This window comes from Kluyveromyces marxianus, chromosome 3, assembly GCF_001417885.1.
Source record: "Kluyveromyces marxianus DMKU3-1042 DNA, complete genome, chromosome 3".
Lineage (NCBI taxonomy): Eukaryota > Fungi > Ascomycota > Saccharomycetes > Saccharomycetales > Saccharomycetaceae > Kluyveromyces > Kluyveromyces marxianus.
The window spans coordinates 419679-440812 of NC_036027.1; the positions used below are offsets into that span (position 1 = coordinate 419679).

General features: G+C 38.3%; 10 protein-coding genes and 1 non-coding gene across 11 annotated transcripts; 8 read left to right on the top strand and 3 right to left on the bottom strand.

Annotated features, from left to right (window-relative positions):
* Nucleotides 1–846: 846 nt before the first annotated feature.
* NAM8 (Nam8p) lies at nt 847–2604 on the top strand (the record flags this gene model as incomplete). Its single annotated transcript, XM_022818690.1, has 1 exon — nt 847–2604. One exon carries the CDS (start codon nt 847–849, stop codon nt 2602–2604), a length of 1758 nt encoding a protein of 585 aa, XP_022675332.1.
* A 2241-nt stretch (nt 2605–4845) lies between these two features.
* PET130 (Pet130p) lies at nt 4846–5661 on the top strand (the record flags this gene model as incomplete). Its single annotated transcript, XM_022818691.1, has 1 exon — nt 4846–5661. One exon carries the CDS (start codon nt 4846–4848, stop codon nt 5659–5661), a length of 816 nt encoding a protein of 271 aa, XP_022675333.1.
* Nucleotides 5662–6064: 403 nt separating this feature from the next.
* KLMA_30193 (uncharacterized protein) lies at nt 6065–6337 on the bottom strand (the record flags this gene model as incomplete). Its single annotated transcript, XM_022818692.1, has 1 exon — nt 6065–6337. The coding sequence occupies one exon, from the start codon at nt 6335–6337 to the stop codon at nt 6065–6067; it is 273 nt and encodes a 90-aa protein (XP_022675334.1).
* Nucleotides 6338–7678: 1341 nt separating this feature from the next.
* PSD2 (phosphatidylserine decarboxylase 2) lies at nt 7679–10441 on the top strand (the record flags this gene model as incomplete). The annotated part of the gene is made up of 1 exon (XM_022818693.1): nt 7679–10441. One exon carries the CDS (start codon nt 7679–7681, stop codon nt 10439–10441), a length of 2763 nt encoding a protein of 920 aa, XP_022675335.1.
* Nucleotides 10442–10690: 249 nt separating this feature from the next.
* POL31 (DNA-directed DNA polymerase delta subunit POL31) lies at nt 10691–12154 on the top strand (the record flags this gene model as incomplete). Its single annotated transcript, XM_022818694.1, has 1 exon — nt 10691–12154. The coding sequence occupies one exon, from the start codon at nt 10691–10693 to the stop codon at nt 12152–12154; it is 1464 nt and encodes a 487-aa protein (XP_022675336.1).
* A 44-nt stretch (nt 12155–12198) lies between these two features.
* On the bottom strand, nt 12199–13938 carry MSM1 (methionine--tRNA ligase MSM1; the record flags this gene model as incomplete). The annotated part of the gene is made up of 1 exon (XM_022818697.1): nt 12199–13938. One exon carries the CDS (start codon nt 13936–13938, stop codon nt 12199–12201), a length of 1740 nt encoding a protein of 579 aa, XP_022675337.1.
* A 262-nt stretch (nt 13939–14200) lies between these two features.
* RBG2 (Rbg2p) lies at nt 14201–15310 on the bottom strand (the record flags this gene model as incomplete). Its single annotated transcript, XM_022818698.1, has 1 exon — nt 14201–15310. The coding sequence occupies one exon, from the start codon at nt 15308–15310 to the stop codon at nt 14201–14203; it is 1110 nt and encodes a 369-aa protein (XP_022675338.1).
* Nucleotides 15311–15937: 627 nt separating this feature from the next.
* YIP1 (transporter YIP1) lies at nt 15938–16762 on the top strand (the record flags this gene model as incomplete). Its single annotated transcript, XM_022818699.1, has 1 exon — nt 15938–16762. The coding sequence occupies one exon, from the start codon at nt 15938–15940 to the stop codon at nt 16760–16762; it is 825 nt and encodes a 274-aa protein (XP_022675339.1).
* A 245-nt stretch (nt 16763–17007) lies between these two features.
* KLMA_R306 lies at nt 17008–17121 on the top strand. Its single transcript has 2 exons — nt 17008–17044; nt 17077–17121. It is a non-coding gene; the product is annotated as a tRNA-Leu (tRNA).
* A 1034-nt stretch (nt 17122–18155) lies between these two features.
* RNR4 (ribonucleotide-diphosphate reductase subunit RNR4) lies at nt 18156–19373 on the top strand (the record flags this gene model as incomplete). The annotated part of the gene is made up of 1 exon (XM_022818700.1): nt 18156–19373. The coding sequence occupies one exon, from the start codon at nt 18156–18158 to the stop codon at nt 19371–19373; it is 1218 nt and encodes a 405-aa protein (XP_022675340.1).
* Nucleotides 19374–19566: 193 nt separating this feature from the next.
* Nucleotides 19567–20889, top strand: OKP1 (Okp1p; the record flags this gene model as incomplete). The annotated part of the gene is made up of 1 exon (XM_022818701.1): nt 19567–20889. The coding sequence occupies one exon, from the start codon at nt 19567–19569 to the stop codon at nt 20887–20889; it is 1323 nt and encodes a 440-aa protein (XP_022675341.1).
* Between the last annotated feature and the right edge of the window lie 245 nt (nt 20890–21134).

A 21134-nucleotide genomic window follows, 5' to 3' on the forward strand; every position in this document is an offset into this window, starting at 1 on the left:
AAACGCTGAACGTTAAATTATTAGATAGATAGCCCTTGTCTCCTATACAGGTTGCGCACTTCTTTCTGGTGATTATTTGCATGGTGTGGTAGTTCTTTGAACTGGTTTTTTAAACTCACACTCTCACACTCACACTTACACTTACACTTACGCATTCATACGTTGTTTTTCTGGAGGATTTAAGTCTAGAACATACTCTACACTACTGTGTTCTACTTTACTCTATTATATTATACTCTACTATACTCCACTCTACCCTATTATTGGTGTGTTTTGTTTATAAGCCCTTTTTTTTTTGTCTCTTTCTTGCTGTTTCAAGGATCAAGTCAAGGTTAAACTTTCAAGGACGATACAAAAATCCTTTAACGAATAGACGGTTTGGTATAGCTGGTTCAGTGCATACCGATATATATTTAATATCTCCAAGGTTTTTCTTTCTGTTTGCCTTGCCGCCACTCAGCTTCACTGCTTTAAAAAAGGAAATTAGCCTCTAAAAACCTTTTTTTTTTATTTTTGATTTTTTTATTTTTTCCTGCCTTTCAACTTCCGTTTTTGTCTTGGGCAGCATTAAATTATTGTATTACGACGCTATTCTTTTTTCGTTTTTTGGTTCGGTTCATATCATATCGTGTCATCCAAACCTCAAACTCGAAACCCAAAATTTAAAAAGATCTAAAATCTATAAGCCTGTTGGATACTAGTAGTATAGTGAATACTTCTGGAGGTCCACCAGCTAAATTATAATACTAAAAAAGTATACTCAGACGCCTAGAGGAGAAGATCTCGGTGGTAGTTATTTTCTTCCTCTCAGCTTCACCCGCTTTTTAGTCAGTCAAAGCCAGTATGATGTCTTCATACTCATCTCTATCTCCTGACTCTTTTGCAGGCGGTAGTGCGGGCATTTCTTCCTCTGCTTCTGCCTCTGCTTCGACATACTCCAATGTGTCGTTCCGTTCGAACTCCGTTCCAGATTCTTCATCAGGCAATATTCCAGTGGTTCAGAACTCGTGCCAGCTTTACATGGGTGATTTGAACCCTGAATGGTCTGAAAATGATATAAAGAGCATATGGTCGATGTTGGGTGAGCCCAACGTGCAGGTCAAGTTGATCAAATCCTCGAACCCAAACAAATCGCATTCTGCTCAGAACTCGGGCTACTGTTTTGTTGAGTTCGCAAACCAGGTGGCCGCCCGTAACGCACTTATGAAGTCCGGGTTGCAAGTGCCTTTGGACCCAAACTATGTCTTAAAACTCAACTGGGCGTCCTTTGCTACTGCACCTGGGACAGAATTCACCATCTTTGTCGGGGATTTGGCTCCCAATGTCACTGAGGCCCAGTTGTTCGAGCTCTTCATTTCTCGGTACTCGTCCACTTTGAACGCCAAAATTGTGTTTGACCAGTTCACCGGAGTTTCAAAGGGCTATGGTTTCGTTAAATTCGTCAACGAGGCCGAACAGCAGCGTGCCCTGGTAGATATGCAAGGTGTGTTTTTGAACGGAAGAGCTATTAGAGTTGGTACAACTTCCAAAAATAAGTACCAACAACAGCAACAGCAGCAACAGCATCCTCATCATCAAAATCAGCATCAACATCAGCATCAGCATCCTCACTCCCACCAACAGCATCACCAGCAGCAACATAGATTTGGTAGTAACGGTTCGGCATCCGTGGCCCCTCCTACGTCTGCTTCTGCCCAGCAGGTGGCTTCTTCTGTTTCTTCCGCTAACTCCGGTATGGCTCAGTCCAAGTTTTCATACCCAGTTTTGCAACAACCTTCCATTAACCAATTCTCTGACCCTAACAACACTACCGTGTTTATTGGAGGTCTATCCACATTGATCACCGAAGATGAATTGCGTACCTATTTCCAACCATTTGGTCAAATTGTCTACGTCAAGATTCCTGTCGGGAAAGGATGTGGTTTTGTTCAGTACGTGGATAGAGTTAGTGCAGAAACAGCTATCTCGAAGATGCAGGGTTTCCCAATTGGTAACTCAAGGATCAGGTTGTCCTGGGGTAGAAGTGCTAAACAGGCTGCTGCAATGCAACAAGCTATATCTTTAGCTTTGAAGCAACAGACCCAACAAAACCAACAGGTCCAACAGCAGCAACAGCAACAACAGCAACAGCAACAAATCCCACAGTACTCCTACCAACCCCAACCATCGATGCCTTCCAATTATTCATATAATATGGATTCATTACCCGGTAATCATTACGTTCCGGTTTCTCATAATAATGCTTCTTATACTTCTCAACCACAACAATCCTTGTCCCAGCAACCATTACTTCCATCTTATACATCAATGGAATATCAAAATGCAGGTTCTTTGAATGGCAGTATGAGTGGATCTTCTAGTTTCCAGTTCCCTATGGGCTCATCTGCCTCTTCTTTAGGTTCTGCTTTGGCTACGCAACAAAATGGGTTCAACCTAAACTCTAACATGAACATGCAACCAAACGTTTCCCAATCGTCACTCTTTGCTTCCAGTTTGAGACCTCAACTTTCCCCGCAATCCACTGATATTTACACTCAAAAGAAGGTGGAAATGATCGATTTCTTGGAACAAGGTGGTAACAACAATGGATACATTTTCGCTTAATAGATATTCATCATTCATGTCGCTGTTTACTGTTCTCTGGAAACCCTATCACGGTTGTCTGGTACATTTCCGGTTTGTTTTTTTTTCTTACTTTTTGATTTTACTTTATCCACTATGTCCTTCACCATGTTTTAGAGACTACGCTTGTCATCAGAAGATGATCTGGACTGGATTGAGATTGTATCATTTATTTGCAATACAAGAGGTAAATCTTTTAAAAAAAATAAGCACAATGTTTACAAAATCTCCTTTTCTTATGAAACATCTCTTTTTTTTACTTATTCGTTGTTTTCACTATATTTTATGAAGCGGGACCTTTATTTTTACTGCTTTTTTTGTTATTACTACAACAATCATCCAAACGCAAGTTATATGTCATTCAATAATATTCGTTCATGCTCCAACGATGCATGAGTTTTCTTGGGGAACAGAAAACTTTGGCTTGTTGCGTCTGTTTTTCTTTTCAGCTTGCGGCAAGCTACATAAAAAGGCATTATATTTCTTTGTTATTGAAACTCTTGGTGATTTGCCAAGTGTTGATAATTTTTATTATGAGGGTAAAGGATTACAGTAGTGATGCTAAGCGTATCCACATGAAAGCATAGACATTGTCTATACCCAAAAAATGTCGTTATCTTACAATTTGCATTCACAACTGAAACCAATAGATTATTTATTTTTCTTGGTTCTATTTGTCTCCGTTTTCCCTTCAACCCAATATTATACAAGTTTTATCGCCATGTTTTCGGTTGTTCAACAAGGACTTTTCTTCTTCGCGGATTTTCTTCTCGTTTTAACTTCTTTTAAGTTGGTATGACAAAAGTCAAAAAATACCAAAATTTTTGAATTCTTTTTTTTAGCCCAACTCCATTTCATTCACAGTCATTAAAAACGTTATCCAAACCCTTTTGAGTTTAATTCCATGTCAAAGTTGTATTTTCATTTATTTGTTGTTTTTTCATTCTCTTTTTTTTCTTCTTTACATCCAATGCTCTTCTTAACTTCCATTTCCAATCCGCGCCACCACAAACTAACTGTCCAGAGGTAACTGTGGAGGCTGTCTCCCGTTAAAAATTAAAAATAATATTAAATTCCTATGAAAAAAAAAAAAAAACCGAAAAAAAAATTAATTCATGATGATGATTTTCTGTCCTAAAAATCATTTACGCTACATCATTGCAATCATTTTTCCATTCCCCTATTCATTTTTGCTTTTATTATCCAGTTAACCTTTTTGCTTCAATCCTTTTTTCCTGTTTTCGTTATACACATTATTATTCATTTTCAATTTCCTACTCATATATGTGCTTTAAAAATTCAGTCAATTCAAATAATACTTGATTCGCGTGATAATAATAATACTCATAATAATAATCATCATCATCATATTAATCATAATATTATCTACATATATAAACTTATTTCTATTTATGTCTATATATTCATATAATCAACATTTTCACTGCTTATTTTAATTTTTTTTTTAATTAAGCGAATTGGTTTTCACGCGTAATGTTTGTACATGCACAGAAGCATCCTCGGTTTGTATCCAAAGCTTAAACTTTTTTGCCCTGTTTCTCTTTGTTTCTCATTTGTTTCTCAAACTCAAACTGTTTCCCATTATACTGTACACTGCATGACAATTATTGGCGTCATTTGAATCGTGATGACGACACAGGACAAACACCCATTCACCACATAATTATAAGAACCATGAAGGGTCTAATACAGGTAAAACATTCCTGAGCCACCAAAGTGACTCTACGCTTCTTTAACACAGGCACCTACTTTTTGTTTCAAACAAGCAACGGTTAAGATTAATAATCATATATAACCTCAAGTGCCTTGAGGATTTTCATACCCTCTCTACCAATAAAGTGTGTAGCTAAAACAAGGTTAAATTACAATAGATGAAGGCTGAAACGCATTCAAGAGAGTTGGCAGTCATGAAAAGAAAAGATAGAAGTTGATTGCACCAATTGCCTTAAAATGCATGGTTGAAACTTCATAAAAAAATCTTAAATTACCTTGACTGCAGCCACTTCATTACTATATTCTGCGTGTGTGTATTTTATTTTTTCGAACCTTAGCTCTTCTTGATCTTGAAAAAAAAAAAAAAAAAAAATGTAATACATAGATAACCATATAGTAGCAAGTATATTGGGCTTAGCAGCCTAAAGTTGGCCAACAAGCACAATCATTTATGTTAATTATACAGCAAAATCTTTGTTAGGCTAGGCAATGTCCAAATTAATCGCTGTTCCAACTTTTGGCAAAACATTTATCAAGGTAGTTGAAGAGAGTAAAAAGCCAGTGAAGGTAAACCATGCCAAGCTAATGTCAGAACTGGCCTACGGCGAATATGGCACAACAATGATAAAACCCAATCCTTTCAAGGTCAACAAGGCACGTGCGGATTATGACTTGAAGGGTGTTATAGGTGGAGTACGGAACTACCAGCTAATGAATCGATTAGATAATCTGAATTCTGTGGTTTATCGATGTCCGTACTTTTCACTTGCATTCTATCCTCCCGAGCACTTCATGGGATTGGCAAAAAAGAGCACCCCAGCTATACATATCCACTATAAGAAACCATCGTTTTTTTTGAATGCAAATCTTCGGAACGGGAAGTCACTTGAAGAAAACATAAAGTTCTTGCAATCGAATGCATTTCAAGACCAAAGAGCCAAATTGGATAAAAAATTGGGCACTTCCTTCTTATCTTTGTTTCCCAAAGACTGGGCCTACATTCGTGTTAGAGTTAGGAAATTGTTAAGGCCATGTTTCCACGATGCCTGGACGGAATTCAGGGCACCTGATGGCCTCTACATATATAACATTAACATATTCTCTGATAAGAACAACGAGAAAGAGTACCAAAAACATATACGGCAAAGCGTTGAAGCAGTAGCAAAAATGGACATGAAAGCATTCGTTCGAAACAAGAAGGGCCAAAATTGGGTACATTTCGACAACAGCCGTGTAAATGTCAGCGTACTAAATCGCGTACTAAGCTTAGAATTGGCGCCCTTTCGTTACAAAAGAGTCCCGTGATAAATGAATAGAAAAGTGTATTCAATTGGATGATGGAGCTGTGGCCCTAGCTAGGCACACAGCCCACAACTACTTCGTATATAGAGTTTACTTTATAATATTCTGGCTCTAGTGTATTAGTAGTATATGTGTATATCTATCTTGCCAGAAAATGGATTGGAAATCGGAATGGAAATAAACGTGAAGTGTTAATTAATTAGATGATGAATGAGAACCGCTCTTGCGAGGTTTGAATTGAATATATGAAAGAAGCCAACACACAAATAGACATGGAGATCCTCTATGCTTGGCTTTTTGTTGTTGTTGTGTTTTTTTTTTTTTTTGTTCCGTTTTTGATTCTTTAGTTTATTAGTTAAAAATGCATCAGGACAGAACGCCTGTATAACCACCGTCTTTAGTCCTCTTAACGCCTTTTACCCTTACCACCCTTGCCTAGAGCTGCTTCCTCAGCCGCAAGCAATTCCTCACGTTCCTTCTTCGCACGCAACTTCTCTTCTCTTTTTTGTTCCTCAAGAAGCTTCTTAGCATTAGCTTTCTTCGCACCATCCTCCCATTTCTTCGCCTCCTCAGCTTCCTGTCTCAATCTCTCTTCTCTTTCCTTTGCCTTGGCCTGTTCTCTCTTTCTTGCTAGTCCTTCTGCCTTCTTTGCAGCTGACTCACTAAATCTTTTTCCCATATTTCGCAAGAAAAATTCGCTTGTTATATCTCTTTAAACCTAAACTGTGTCTGAACTCTAAATCTCAAACACTTTGCTTGTCTCAGGATATCTTATGCTTCCCTTTTGCCAACATTCTCTCTCTAAAATGCATATATCGCTTCTTTGTAATAGTACTAATTCATAATACTTGCGTTATACTAATGAAACTCTTTTTTTTTTTTTTTTCTGAAAAAAAGCAAAGGTCCGAAGCCTGAGCCTGGCTAAAGCTTTAATGCTACACAGTACATTATGTGAAAAAAGAGAGAGACACAACGCATCACAGGAGTTGAAGGCTCACATATGTCTTGACCTGTGGTACCAGGATAGAAGTTATTTTAAGATCAGTGGGATACGGATTTCTGCTTCTCGTTCAACGTTCTTTCTCGTTCATGAGCTCTTTTTATGCTCGTTCAAGCCTTGTCGTTCGTGTAGTTTATACGTATAGCTAGCTAGGTTTGCATCAGTGAATGGTGTACAGGTTTAGAGCTATACGTGCCAAATGTTTACCAAATAGATGGATCTGGGGTACGTATAGAATGTTTACAGCGTTCGTATAGGTGATTGTTGGATGTGGGGCAGTAGGTATGGCTCATACCAGCCATTTGGTGGGACAAAAGTGTGTGTGTCTGTATGTATGTGTTTTTTTAAAGCCTTGTTTTCACATTTTGGGCATCTGATAATAATAGCCTTCTGCAATAGTTGAATATAGAAAAGTTACATGCGAATGTCATAGCCACTGTTTCGTATATGAATGTTTACAGTTTTGAAATATGTTATATTTAGGAAGGCAGAAGTGAGGGCTTTCAGTTTGACTAGATTTGTATTTAATAGTCAGCCTTTTAGGTAGGTTTTTTGGCTCTCAACTCCCAGGTATACGTGGGCCCTTTGAATTCTGGCACATTTAATAGCATATTATAGAGAAACAGTCCAAGTATGCCACGTTTGCTACGGAAAAGGAAGGATCGGGAAGACATGGTGAGCGTTAATCATTCATACAATGGTCTTACGTTGCAAGTGCAAGTGAATCAGGCACGGAATTTTACGATCAACGAAGCCGTGTGCAATCCACTTTGTTTGGTGACTTTCAACAATGTGATCAAGACTACAAAGAAGATAAAGAATAGTACACAGCCTCAGTGGAAATCGACGCTAAAAATTAAGCTATCTGGGTCTCCATCGTCGCAGTATTTGAGGTTTATTGTGTATGATGCGGATAATACCAGCTTTCTTTATCTTGCGGAATGTAAGATTTCTATTCTCTCATTGTTCCGAACAACGAGGACTAATTACAAATTTACTAAAGACGCTACGTGGTATCCTATGTTCAACAGGAGTGTTTTACGGGAGAAGAACTTGTCGTGGATGGAACCCAAGGCGCTTGCTTATAGCATCGGTGAGCTCCAACTATCGTTTAAGTTAGTTTCTAATAATAATGACGACTCCGACACATTGACCAGCTTCCATCTGTGGACCATGCGACTCATGAACAACTTGGAATACGAGAGCTTGAAGAGTGGTATGTATCGCGAAACGGTTGAAGACTCGCTTGAGTTCGAAGATGTGTTGGATGAAGGTGACCTCTTGGATGTTCTAAAAATCGATGATGACGCCGTTGAAGATATGGATTTGGACGTAGGTTTACCTGGAGAGACGGTGAGCGATGATGAAGAGGAAGACAGTGACGATTATGATGATGATGACGATGATGATGAACGCGAAGAAGAGGATGACGACGAGGAAGACGAGGACGATTTAATCCTTGATAACGAACTTTTGGACCCCATCGGGGCTTTGTACGCCCTTGATACAATGTCAATATCATCAGGTGATTCTGTAAAATCTACAGCAGCTTCAGTCTGTATCTCCGAAACGCCATCGCTGTATTCTCTGTACTCAGAGGATCGTGGGATCAGCGGCAACTTATCTGCATTGAGTGAGTTTCACCTTTACAATAGAATGGAGACCTCGCCAACTGGTCATCATGATTCCAGTCCAACGTATGATTCATCACCATCTCTATCCCAAGACATGGATGCATTGCGCGATGAGGACGATAAAAAGTTGCTAAGTAGAAGGAGAAAGAGAATCCCACAAAGAAAACGGTCCATTCATACGTTTGAGGTATCTAAAAGAGAGCATTCTATGGGTATTGTCTTGTTGACATTAAACAAAATCAAAGACCTTCCCGTTTACAGAAAGGCAGTTTCCAAGGCTAGCTATGATATGGACCCCTTCGTTATTATCACTTTCGGGCGGAGGGTTTTCAAAAGCTCTTACAGAAAACGAACCCTGAACCCTGAATATGACGAGGTTTGTGCCTTTGAAATATACCCTGACGAAAGACACTTTGAATTTAGATTCGAAGTGGTTGATAAGGATTCCTTTTCATTCCATGACAAGGTGGCAAGTGCATCTATTTCTTGGGCAGATGTAATCAAAAAGTACAGCATTGGCGAAACGTTGGACTTGGAAATGCCTTTAGAATTGAGGAAGCCAGCAGATAACAACAAACCAGTCATGTCCATTAGTTTCCAATTTTTACCTTATGCAGATCTGAAGAGGCGTTTCTGGACTCAGTCATTGCATTCTTTAACAACGCAGAAGAGCTTTGACGTTGTGGAGCTTGGAGTTCTTTTAGAGAAGGTTGGTCAGTTCACTTGTAATGAGATAAATGAGTTCTTCTATTACTTCAACAAAGTTCCTTGGTCCTTTGAAACGCTTTCGCTTAACGAACTTGTTGCCTACCTAGAAAACTGGACAAATAATAATAGGTATTCTTCGCCATTCAACAATATACAAACCTGTCCGCTGTGCGGAAACAGAGTTATGAAATCCAGAAACTCCGTTAAGTCAAAATTAAACAGAGAAAACGACCTGATTTCTCACTTCGCTATATGTCAATTAAAGAGAAATCAAAGCCAACGTACTTTTTTGACACCATCTTATGTTTCAGTTAAATCTGCATCAAGAAGATGGTTTTCGAAGATTCTTATCAAAATGACGTACGGTAAATATGCATTAGGTTCCAATAATGCCAATATTTTGGTTCAAGACAGAGATTCTGGAGTCATCATAGAAGAAAAAATTAGTGCTCATGTCAAACTCGGTATTCGCATAATATACAATGGGAAAGGTGTTAAATCAAGAAAGTTCAAAAATTTGCTAAGAAAACAGACTATAAAACAAGGAAGGAAATTTGATGCACCATCATCAGTACGTTACATTCCATCCTTTATCAGATTCCACTCTCTTGATATGAGTGAATGTTTGAAAACTGAATATAAAACATTCAATGAGTTCTTTTACAGGAAATTAAAACCCGGAAGCAGGGAGCCAGAATCACAGAACCCGGGTATTTTACTATCTCCAGCCGACTGTAGAGCAACCGTTTTCCCCACTGTTCATAAAGCTCAAGAAATATGGATAAAAGGTAGACAATTTACATTAAGAAAGCTCCTCTCCGGGTGCCCTCAACAGTCTCAATTTACTGAAAATTTGTCCAGCATTGCGATATTCAGACTTGCACCTCAAGATTATCATCGCTTCCATTCTCCTTGTGAAGGTGTTATTGGAAAGATTCATTACATTTCTGGTGAATACTATACAGTTAATCCGATGGCCGTCAGAACGAAACTTGATGTGTTTGGAGAGAATGTTCGTTGTGTAGTACCAATTACCTCACCAGTGTTCGGTACTATCCTATACATAGCGGTTGGAGCAATGATGGTGGGTTCCATCATTTTCACCTGTAAAGAAGGTGATACCATTTCAAGAGGACAGGAAATGGGTTACTTCAAATTTGGTGGTTCCACTATCATCCTCCTAATACCTCATCAAAAAATCATTTTCGATTCAGACCTTATTAAAAATTCCGATGAAATGGTTGAAACACTACTTAAGGTTGGTATGAGTGTCGGACACTTACCAACTGAGCCAGAACACCCAAGAATAAAGAGATCAGTAAAGAACAAGGAAGAGTTCGAGAAAATTAAAAGAACCATCACGGTAACAGATGAAAATGTTTCGGCTTTAGGATCCGTCCCATGGGAGTATAACCAACTCAAAAACCTATCATCAGATTGATAGCATCTAGTAGACAACGTTTGTTGTCTTATTTATATTTGTCCTGGTGTCAGTAACTTAAATAACTCCAGTATATATTTATAGGTCACGTGGTATAAATTTGTCTCAATAAAAGTAAAGGTTCATTTATTACGCGTTTACATATTCATCTAACGCATATTAGATGTGAAAAGTAGTTTAAACTGAAAGACAATGAATGCAATTAAAGCGGAAAATCGCGAGGTACTTTGCAATCGAATACTGACCTAAATGGACTCACTATTGAAATCCTTTTCGTATGTTGAAATATCTATTGAAAATCCAAGTTTAGCTTCATTTTATCATACTAACCATATATCTCATTTTACTAGCCAACAAAGAAATGAAGAGGGTGCACAAACGGTGCGAAGTTCTCTTCGAGTGAACCATGATAGACCTAATGAATATGCTTTGGATATGAAGAATAGGAACTATGATATGCAATTTTTTAAAATGTACCAATATCGATTAAATGTTCTCAGAAAGAGAGTACAGAGCTGCTGTGAAGCCAAATGGGATCATGATTTTAAAATCCAGGGCAAAAATGTCGTGAAGAAAAGTAAAGTACTAGATATTAGAGCAGGTGAGCCATGCTGGTGTATTGGTACTGTCTATTGTGAGATGAAATACAAGCCTAATATTCTCCAAGAGGTTGTTGAAGATACTTATGGAGCGCCAGATCTAACTAAGAGCTATACAGATCCTAACGGAACCGATGAGATTATGTTAGATGATGAAAGCGGGAGAGTTATTCTTGTAGGTGATTTGGTGAAGAATACGCCATTCGTTAGTGGGACGGTGATAGGAATTTTGGGAATGGAGGCCGACGCAGGAACATTTCAGGTTTTGGATATCTGTTATCCAAAAGCTTTACCTCAGAAGTCATTACCATCTCTCAAGAATACCAAAGTGGCACTTATATCTGGAATCAATGCTACCCCAAATAGCCCAGTTGGTTCATTAAGGTTGCAATTATTACAAGATACTCTAACAGGTGAGCTAGATTCTAATAGTGATTTGGCTCAATGTGCAAGATGTATGATTGTGGGAAATTCTTTAAGTCCAGGGGAGAACCGTAATGATCTTCCAGGATCTTTGAAAGAGCTGACGCCCTTCCTATCCAATATATTGAAAAGTATTCCGGTCGATATCCTACCAGGAGAGAACGATCCAAGTGATAAAAGTTTGCCCCAACAACCTTTGCATAAAGCTCTATTCGATGATGCGTTAAATCCATTCTTCGAGAAAGAAAACAGTGATATATTCAATACTGTGACAAACCCATACTGGTTTGATATTGCTGGTCTGCAGTTACTAGCGACTAGTGGGCAACAAATTGATGACATTGTTAAATACATAATTCCTTACTATGAGGAAACAAGAACTTTAAAGGGAGATACAATTGAGCATCGATTAGATCTAGCTGAAGCTACTCTAAAATGGCAGAATATAGCACCCACGGCTCCAGATACATTGTGGTGCTACCCATATTCAGAGTCTGATCCATTTATTTTAAATGAATGGCCACATGTATATATAATTGGAAATCAACCTCAATTTGGTTACAGAAGAGTTGAGCTTGAGGGTGGCATTGAGGTGATGATAATATCTATTCCTGAGTTCTCATCAACCGGGCAATTTTTAACATTGGACTTGGAAACATTGACACCACAAGTCCATAGCATTGTCGTTTAGCTTTATAGAAACTATTTACAAGAACGTTCTTATTTATTTATACTTTATTCATTAGGTGTGACTAACCTATAAGGTATTCTCTGAATTGGTATTTCTTTGAATCTTTTATTTGTGAGATTGCCGTAGGAATCATCTGCTCCGAATTGGGCATATTGTAAAGTCTTTTTATCATTCGATACATCAAGCCTATCCAGTAAGTTTGCTGATATAGTTGGTATTATAGGTTGTGAAAGTATGGTAGCAACTCTAGCAGCATCTAAGGCAGTATAAATTATGGCACTTCTTTCCACATCATTATCCTTCTTGGTCCATGGTTCTGTATTCTGTACAAAGCTATTTGCAGCATTGACTATATTCCAGATAATTTTTTGAGCTCCACTAATGTCATATTGTTTATAGCATTCCTCAATTCTCTCCGGGGCATTCTCCATAGTTTCTAAAAGAGCAGAAGCAGCGCTTCTAGTTTCGCTGGAAAGCTGTTCTAACATAGAATTAACAGGTTTATTAGCGAATGAGATGACACCTGATCTTAGATTAAATTTTTTACCACCACATCTATTGATCAAATTACCAAACTTGGAGCAAAGTTGTTCTCTGGTTTCCCAAAGGTTCTTTTCATTAAAATTACCGTCATTATCGATGCTAGAGTTTTCTAACAAATACCATCTCATGGTATCTGCTTCATAGTGTTCTATAATTTCTAATGGATCAACCACATTGCCGAGACTCTTACTCATCTTTACACCACCAGAAAGCCAATGGCCATGAATTACAATTCTCTTTGGTAGCGGTAATTCTGCAGCCATTAAAAACGCTGGCCAATATATAGTGTGGAATTTGGCAATGTCTTTTCCAATAAGATGTTCGGTATTCCGCCAAAATAATCCTGCGTATTGAATTGAATTTCTATCTTTGTGCATACAGGGTGATGATTCGCCATTTTGTAAAACTGCTTTAATACCTCCTATGGAGGAGATATAATTACAAAGAGCGTCAAACCAAACGTATATTTTTTGTGTCTCGTCATTAGGGACAGATATTCCCCATTTTAGTCGTGTCTCTGGACGCGATATGGAGAGGTCTTTTAAATCATAAGATTCTAATTCCTTTAAAATTTGGGAATGTCTTGAAGGAGGGTGAATAAAGCCGGGATTGGATCTCAGCAGTTTAATTAACGGTTTCTGGAAAGCAGAGAGTTTGAAATAGTAATTTAATTCAGATTGGTAGGTGACTTGGTTTCTGGATTCTGTATTTATGTATTCCGCATTTGGATCAATCTTCCCATCGAATGGAATGGTTTCACCATTTTTCATAACTCTCAAAACCTTTGAATCAGGATAGAAAGTTTCATCTGAAACAGAGTACCAGCCCTCATGATTGCCTTTATAGATATATCCCTTCTCGTAGCAAATATTCCATAAAGTTTTGACATTTTCAATGTGATCTGGGTCTGTTGTTCTAATGAATCTCGAATATTGGATATTGGCCTTCTGATCCATATCAATAAAATGGGTATACAACTTGTCCACAAACATTTTTGGGTCCTTGTAACCATTCAGCTGCGCAGCTGTTTGTATTTTGAGACCATGCTCATCTGTTCCAGTAGTAAAACAACAATCTTTGCCCAATAATTTATTCCATCTATATTGAACATCACACAACAAACTTGAATAAAGATGACCTAAATGAGGTTTTGCATTAGGATAAAAAATCGGAGTTGTAATATGGAACTTTGGCAAAGCTGGGATTATCGATTCCGCAGCTCTTACAGCTTGGTTCCTCATAGTTATTACTTAGGTTCCTATGTTGTTTTGTTTTTCCTTAATATCATTTATACTGAAGTCCAGTAGTTGTTAAACTTCAAAGATCGAAACTCATTTTTATTTGATTAAGATGTGATTAATTGGTAACAAACTCTAAGTAGAATGTATATATACATATATGTTGTACATAAATAATGAATTCGCTATGATGCTTCGATGTCCGATTAGTTCATGATCTTGCTTGGACTGTTAATTACTGTTGCACTTGCAAAATCATTTCCTATTACTTGGTGAATAAACTCACCACGTCCTCGTCGTGAATCTTATGGTTTAACCCACACTTTTGAGGCGAATGTTTAGCGGATGAACCCCATACCAAAGCATACTTGAACTTATCCTTGAAGTCTCTGTGTATACTATGGCAAAGGTCTCCCACCGTACTGTTATTCCTTACCACTAAAGGATCTGAGAAGTCTGGTTTGATACCACGCTTCTTTGTATATACACGGTTTAAGTTCAATTGGTACCAAATTTCATCCACGACATCGGTCAAACCCAAATCCATTTCACAAGACATCACAACAGTATTTGGTTCTCTTGCTAGTCTGTCGACTTCTTCTAGTGACACCGCATCAATCTTGTTGTATACGTATAAACACTTGATGTAATTTCTGTGTTGTTCATTCAAAGTATCAATGAAGTCGTCGATAGTGCATTGATCATCACGTACAAGAACGTCCGCGTTATGAATTCTGTAGTCCCTCAAAATTAGTTTTATGGCATCTTCTGTCAAGTTAGATTTAGAAGGTGCTGTGAATGTTATCTTGATACCTCCAGTTTCTTTCTTCTTGAAGTAAATATTTGGTTTTTCTTTGTTTAGACGAATCCCAACAGCCTCCAATTCCTTCTCCAAGGACTCTCTTTGATGAGCACCCTTGGTAGCATCTAAGACCATTAGAATCAAATCTGCAGTTCTAGCTGTAGCAACCACTTGTCTACCACGACCTTTACCTTGGGAAGCACCATAAATAATACCTGGCAAATCCACAATTTGAATCTCTGCACCCTGATACTTAAGTACACCCGGAACTGAAGTCAAGGTTGTAAATGCGTAGTGAGCAATCTCAGATTTAGTGGATGTTATCTTACCTAACAAAGAAGATTTACCAACAGAAGGGTACCCAATTAACACCACACGAGCATCACCGGATTTCGCAACTTCAAACCCAGAACCACCACCAGAACCACCACTGCCAGCCTCATCAGCCAAAAGCTGCTGTCTATATCTAGCTAGCTTACCTTTCAATAAACCTAAATGATGTTCGGTGGCTTTATTCTTCTGCGTACGCGCCATCTCCTCCTCGATGGCCTTGATTTTATCTATAACACCCATCGCTAAATTTTATAATATTTCCACTGAACTGGTTCCTTCTTGACGATTACAAAACACAAAAACGCTTAGAGCTAATCTAGCGACACTTATTGTCGATAACTACCTGGTCTATGATGTCGATTTTACCTCTATTAATCCTCTGTTTTTTCCATCAATAGTTAATTAAATCAATGATCGAAAATTTCCATTACAGTTATCAAGAATCTTTACATATTTCTGTTGTACTAGTTGAAAGTGTCAAAAGGTTTTGGAAGTACGAAAATAAAAAAAAAAAGGATACAGAAGATACATGTTATTTTGAGCCTTGTCATGGTGATCTTTCTCATTCAGACGTAGTAGTAATACAATGAACACGACTACAATATAATTCAGCTAAATCTGCGAGCTTGGGCTATGAACTTTAGAGGTTTCATTGTGTTCAACATCCGTACACTACATATTATTCTACTTTTCAGCTCTCTATATTTATTTCTTCATGAAAAAAAGCCAGTACTCGCGATTTGGAAAAACATACTTATTATCCATGAAGAAATATACTAGTAAAGCAGTTGGGGTAAGACGGATCAATCTTTGGTGAAATTAGTGCTAACCATTGAGAACGCACTACCATAAAATTAGTTAGAAGTTATGGCATACTATCAGCCCTCCGTTCCGGCGGTTAACCCAAACAATAATGCCAATGGAAACAATGGATTTTTCCAACCATCACAACAGTACTCATTCCCACAGGGGTCCATGGCCTTCGGTAACGACGCTCAGGGATCCGGTATGGACTTTTCTGGTGGAAAGTCTAATGGAACACCAGCGAACTTCTCCAATGAACAGTTGAAGCCCGGGCTATTTAATGCGTTATCCACCAGTGGATACTCATATGAACCCACTTTGTTAGAAGAATTGGGTATCAACTTCGATCACATCATTGCCAAGACCAAGTTTGTGCTTGTGCCATTTTCATATCAGGGCTTATCCAGAGAGATTCAAGACGACTCTGATTTGGCCGGACCTATAATATTTTGGTTGCTCTTCGGTATCTTGTTGCTTACCGCAGGGAAAGTGCATTTCGGTTACATCTATGGAGTTGCCTTGTTTGGCTCGATATCCCTTCATACGCTTCTAAAGTACATGAGTGATGGAGCACACCAAAATCAGCAGCAATTGCAATCGCAACCGGGTTCGTCGCCTAATGTAACCAGCAGCATCTCATACCTAAGAAGTGCCTCGATTCTAGGATATGCCTTCTTGCCATTATGTTTCCTGGCGCTAATTGGCATTTTCGTGGGTCTAAATAACACATTCGGTTACATCATGGGTATTCTAACGGTTATGTGGTCTACGTGGTCATCTTCTGGTCTTTTCACTGTTTCCTTAGATCTTCACAACGTCAGAATTCTAATAGCATACCCATTGTTGATTTTCTACAGTGTATTCGCACTTATGGCCATCTTTGTTTGAGATGCTATTGTATGACCCTCCTCAGAGGCATATCAGACAACCTACAGGTGTTTTATGTATGATGTGTATATATAAATATATAATCGGAAATAAAGCGATATATTTCAACCATGCCCAGTGGAGACTGATTGACTATTTCAAGTGCAAGCAAGAATAGCCCTCTTTATTACGTTAGAATTTGACCATACACATGACCACACCTATCGATATGGCTAGTACTAGTTCCCTCAAAACACATCAAATACGGTTGTGTGGCCGAGCGGTCTAAGGCGCCTGATTCAAGATATCAATCTTAACCAATGAAAATTGGGAACACTCAGGTATCGTAAGATGCAAGAGTTCGAATCTCTTCGCAACCATTATTTTTTTTCCTTTTAATCCTTTCCTAAAAAAAATACACTGCTAGCACTGTAACTTCCAAAAATTTTCATGGAATGTTTTTTTTTTTTTTTCCAGATTTTAGTTTTTTCCCATTCTCATCTCAATTGCCGTACCACACGCGCACACATCATGCTCTTTTCTTTCCAGAAGAGACTTTCGTAATCAGCTGATGGACCATAAATACATAATGCTACTAAAAAAACATAATCCCACATCGAAGCTTAATTATTCACTATGCAGCCAGAGACCATTATAATGGCCTGAGCCTACTCTTTATGATTATAATTTGATATGTAATTTCCTGGAGTGTGGGTATGTATGACTTTTGTTAGTGCCTGAACTTGCAAATTACTACCCCTTTCCTCCTATTCAATCTCATTCTAAACGACATCCTACGGTAAATGTACACAGCGTCCACTAAACACACTCCCCCCCTTCGTATAATCTTACGCAATAATTCGTCAGTGTCATTACTAAGTCGACGTGTCCCAATTGCGACGCGTAAACGCGAAACGCGAAACAATTAATTTAATTAAATTAAATTTCATTTTTTTTAAGCGGTGCGGTGATACTTAGAGTTCTTTTTTCTTTTAGAAGAGGCTGCTAGAAGTCAGCCCTACAAAAGATCTCACACTGGTACATATATGCATTGTTGTAGGCAGTACCAGAGGAGCTGCAGTGAGGTTGTAAAATGTAACATACGATGTAGTAGCAGTTAAAGGTTCTTTCTTTTTGATGTGTTTGCAGAATGAAGCGTTTACATATATAAGAGTGGTAAAAGATCTCTTTTTCGTAGTTTGACAGTAACGTTGTTGGTCTTAGAGAGAATATTTCTTTTCGAGACAGTGAAAAAGGCAAGCAATTGAAAACTCAAGTTAGTGCGAGACTACATTAGATTTCAGTTAGTTTGGAAAGAAGGAAGCAGGTTTTTTCTTCAGTAATAGTATATTGGAAATAATTGTCATATCAGGTGATAACGGACAATCAGTATTAGTTATAAAATCAGTTAGCAATGACCGGTACAGTGAAAGAGACACCATCTAAGGCAGCAGCTAATGAGCTTTCAAAAATGGAGCTTGATGCCAAGAAGAAGGATCTAGCGAGCGAGTTGGCTGCAGTGAAGGAGGAAGCTCCTACTGGGGAGGAAATCGATTTGAAGATTTCCAAGGCAGCTGAAGAACACAGAAAGTTCATGAAGTCCCACCAAGTGCATCGTCACAAATTGAAGGAAATGGAGAAGGACGAGCCATTGTTGGTTGAGAACAAGCGTCGTTTTGTGCTTTTCCCAATCAAGTACCACGAAATCTGGGAGGCTTATAAGAGAGCCGAGGCCTCTTTTTGGACTGCTGAAGAAATCGATTTGTCCAAGGATCTTCATGACTGGAACAACAGAATGAACGAGAACGAGAGATTTTTCATCTCCAGAGTGCTTGCGTTCTTTGCTGCTTCCGATGGTATCGTGAACGAAAACTTGGTGGAAAACTTCTCTGCTGAGGTGCAAATTCCAGAAGCCAAGTGTTTCTACGGTTTCCAAATTATGATGGAAAACATCCACTCCGAAACTTATTCGTTGTTGATTGACACTTACATCAAGGATCCTAAGGAACACGAATTCTTGTTGAATGCCATTGAAACCATTCCACAAATCAAAGAAAAGGCTCAATGGGCCATTAGATGGATTCGTGATGACGAAGCCCTATACGCTGAAAGATTGGTTGCGTTCGCTGCCGTGGAAGGTGTGTTTTTCTCTGGTTCCTTTGCTGCCATCTTCTGGTTGAAGAAGAAGGGTTTGATGCCAGGTTTGACCTTCTCAAACGAATTGATTTGCAGAGATGAAGGTTTGCACACCGACTTTGCCTGTTTGCTATTCCATCATTTGAAGAACAAGCCAGATCCAAAGATTGTCGAAAGAATCATCACAGAAGCTGTTGAGATCGAAAAGAGATACTTCATCGACGCTCTACCCGTTTCTCTATTGGGTATGAACGCTGATTTGATGAACCAATACGTCGAATTTGTTGCAGACAGACTACTGGTTGCTTTAGGTAACAAGAAATACTACAACGTCACTAACCCATTCGACTTTATGGAAAACATTTCCTTGGCCGGTAAAACCAATTTCTTCGAAAAGAGAGTGTCAGACTACCAAAAGGCTGGTGTCATGGCCAAGTCTTCGAATACTGAAACACAAACAGGTTCTGGAGCTTTCGCATTTGATGAAGACTTCTAAACAACCTTTGCAAAACGAAAAGGCCTCTGCTTTGTTTGTTTTTTTTCTACTTCTTCTCCGGAACCCCATGATCTCTTCTTCTATAAAGGGTTTTTAGTTTACTATTTCTTATATATCAACCTAGTAATGTCAATATATTAATGCGCAGGAACTCATTCTTAAGTCCTTGGATCGATCTGTCAATTACTGAATTATGTCAAAATGGCACCAGCTTCTTGCCTACTCTACTCTATTTGACGATTTAGGAAAAATAAAAACTAATTGTTTGTTTATGAGATTCCGATGCCCTTTAGCTATTATTGCTGCCAAAAAGAATACAATAAGGAAGTGGAAGCTAGCTTGTAAAGGTCTACGGGGGAGTTTATCGACCGCAGTTATTATCATGTCCAAACGATATGTGGATGATATCCTTTCTTCTGATGCCGGAAGTAGCGATAGCGATCTAAGTTTTGAGAACATAAATGGAGATGACTATCGAATAGACGTTGATGAACGGGATATAGGTAAGCGTAACACAACATCCAGAGCACATGATGATTTGCGAGCAGGTCCACCATACAATTTGGAAAGTGTTTTTGAAATGCCAGAGGAACCAGTTACTCCAAGGACTGAAAATGCAAACAATAATGAGTTGTCTGACGATTACCAAGATGAGAATGATAATACTATGGTAAAGGATATTGTAACACCACCAAGGGAAAGGAAACGTGTACGATTTGGAGTAAATGAGAAAGATGATAGTGAGGATTATAGCAATGTCAACCCATGGGATTTTAAAAGACTGATACGAAAACTTTACAAGGAACAGTTACCGGACACATATCAGATACGGAACTGGAAACGACCACAAAGGGAATTAGTGACAAGTTTTATTGAAATGATAGAAAATAACGTGGAATTGGCATCTGCAGAGGTTTTCGACCAATACGGAGATGAACTCGACCGCTTCTACAAATCCAACGGTGAACGTGATGATCTCAAAGAGAAGTTGGAAGTCAACGTATACGACATCATATATAATATAAAGAAGCGATTGAAAAGAACTAAATTCCCATCCAAAATATGGGTAGACAATCTTGATTTGGAGTATGTATACGCTAAAGGAGAATTCATTAAAAAGAGGTACGAATCTGAGCTTGATCACGCCGAAGAAATTGAAAGGCAATTGCTCAGAGAAGAAGAGCATGTTAAGTCGTTGAAACTGGAGGGTGAAGCCAAGATTAAGAAACATAAAGAAACGCTAACAGCAGAGCTATCGGAGCTCTCAAAGAACTTGCACCCATCGTTATCAACCGCTCTAACAAATTCTTTTGGTTTGATCAAAGACTCTCAAATGTCGAATACAATCTACCAACGTGATAAACTAGATTTCAATCTCCGTCTCAAAACAGATTTCTCTCAACCTCTAAAACTTGATTCGGATGATACTGCGGACAATGATGTAATGCAAACATTAAAATCAGCACAGAATCTCGCAGACGAAATCTTGGGTAAATTGTCGAATATTACAGGGTGAATTTTAAATTCCAACATACATTATTAAACAATTATTTTGAGCTTTGTTAGCATGTGTAACCATATCTCTATATAATTCTAGAGCTAACAACATTAATGACTTTTATTCATTTTGGATATAAAATGTTAATACTTTTGAAATTTCAATGAAGTATTCCATCCTAAAAATGATTATTCGAGAGGAAAAGGTTAAAATCTGGCATTTTGTTCGGTGGCAAAACCTCTCAGAACAGCTTTTGAACCATA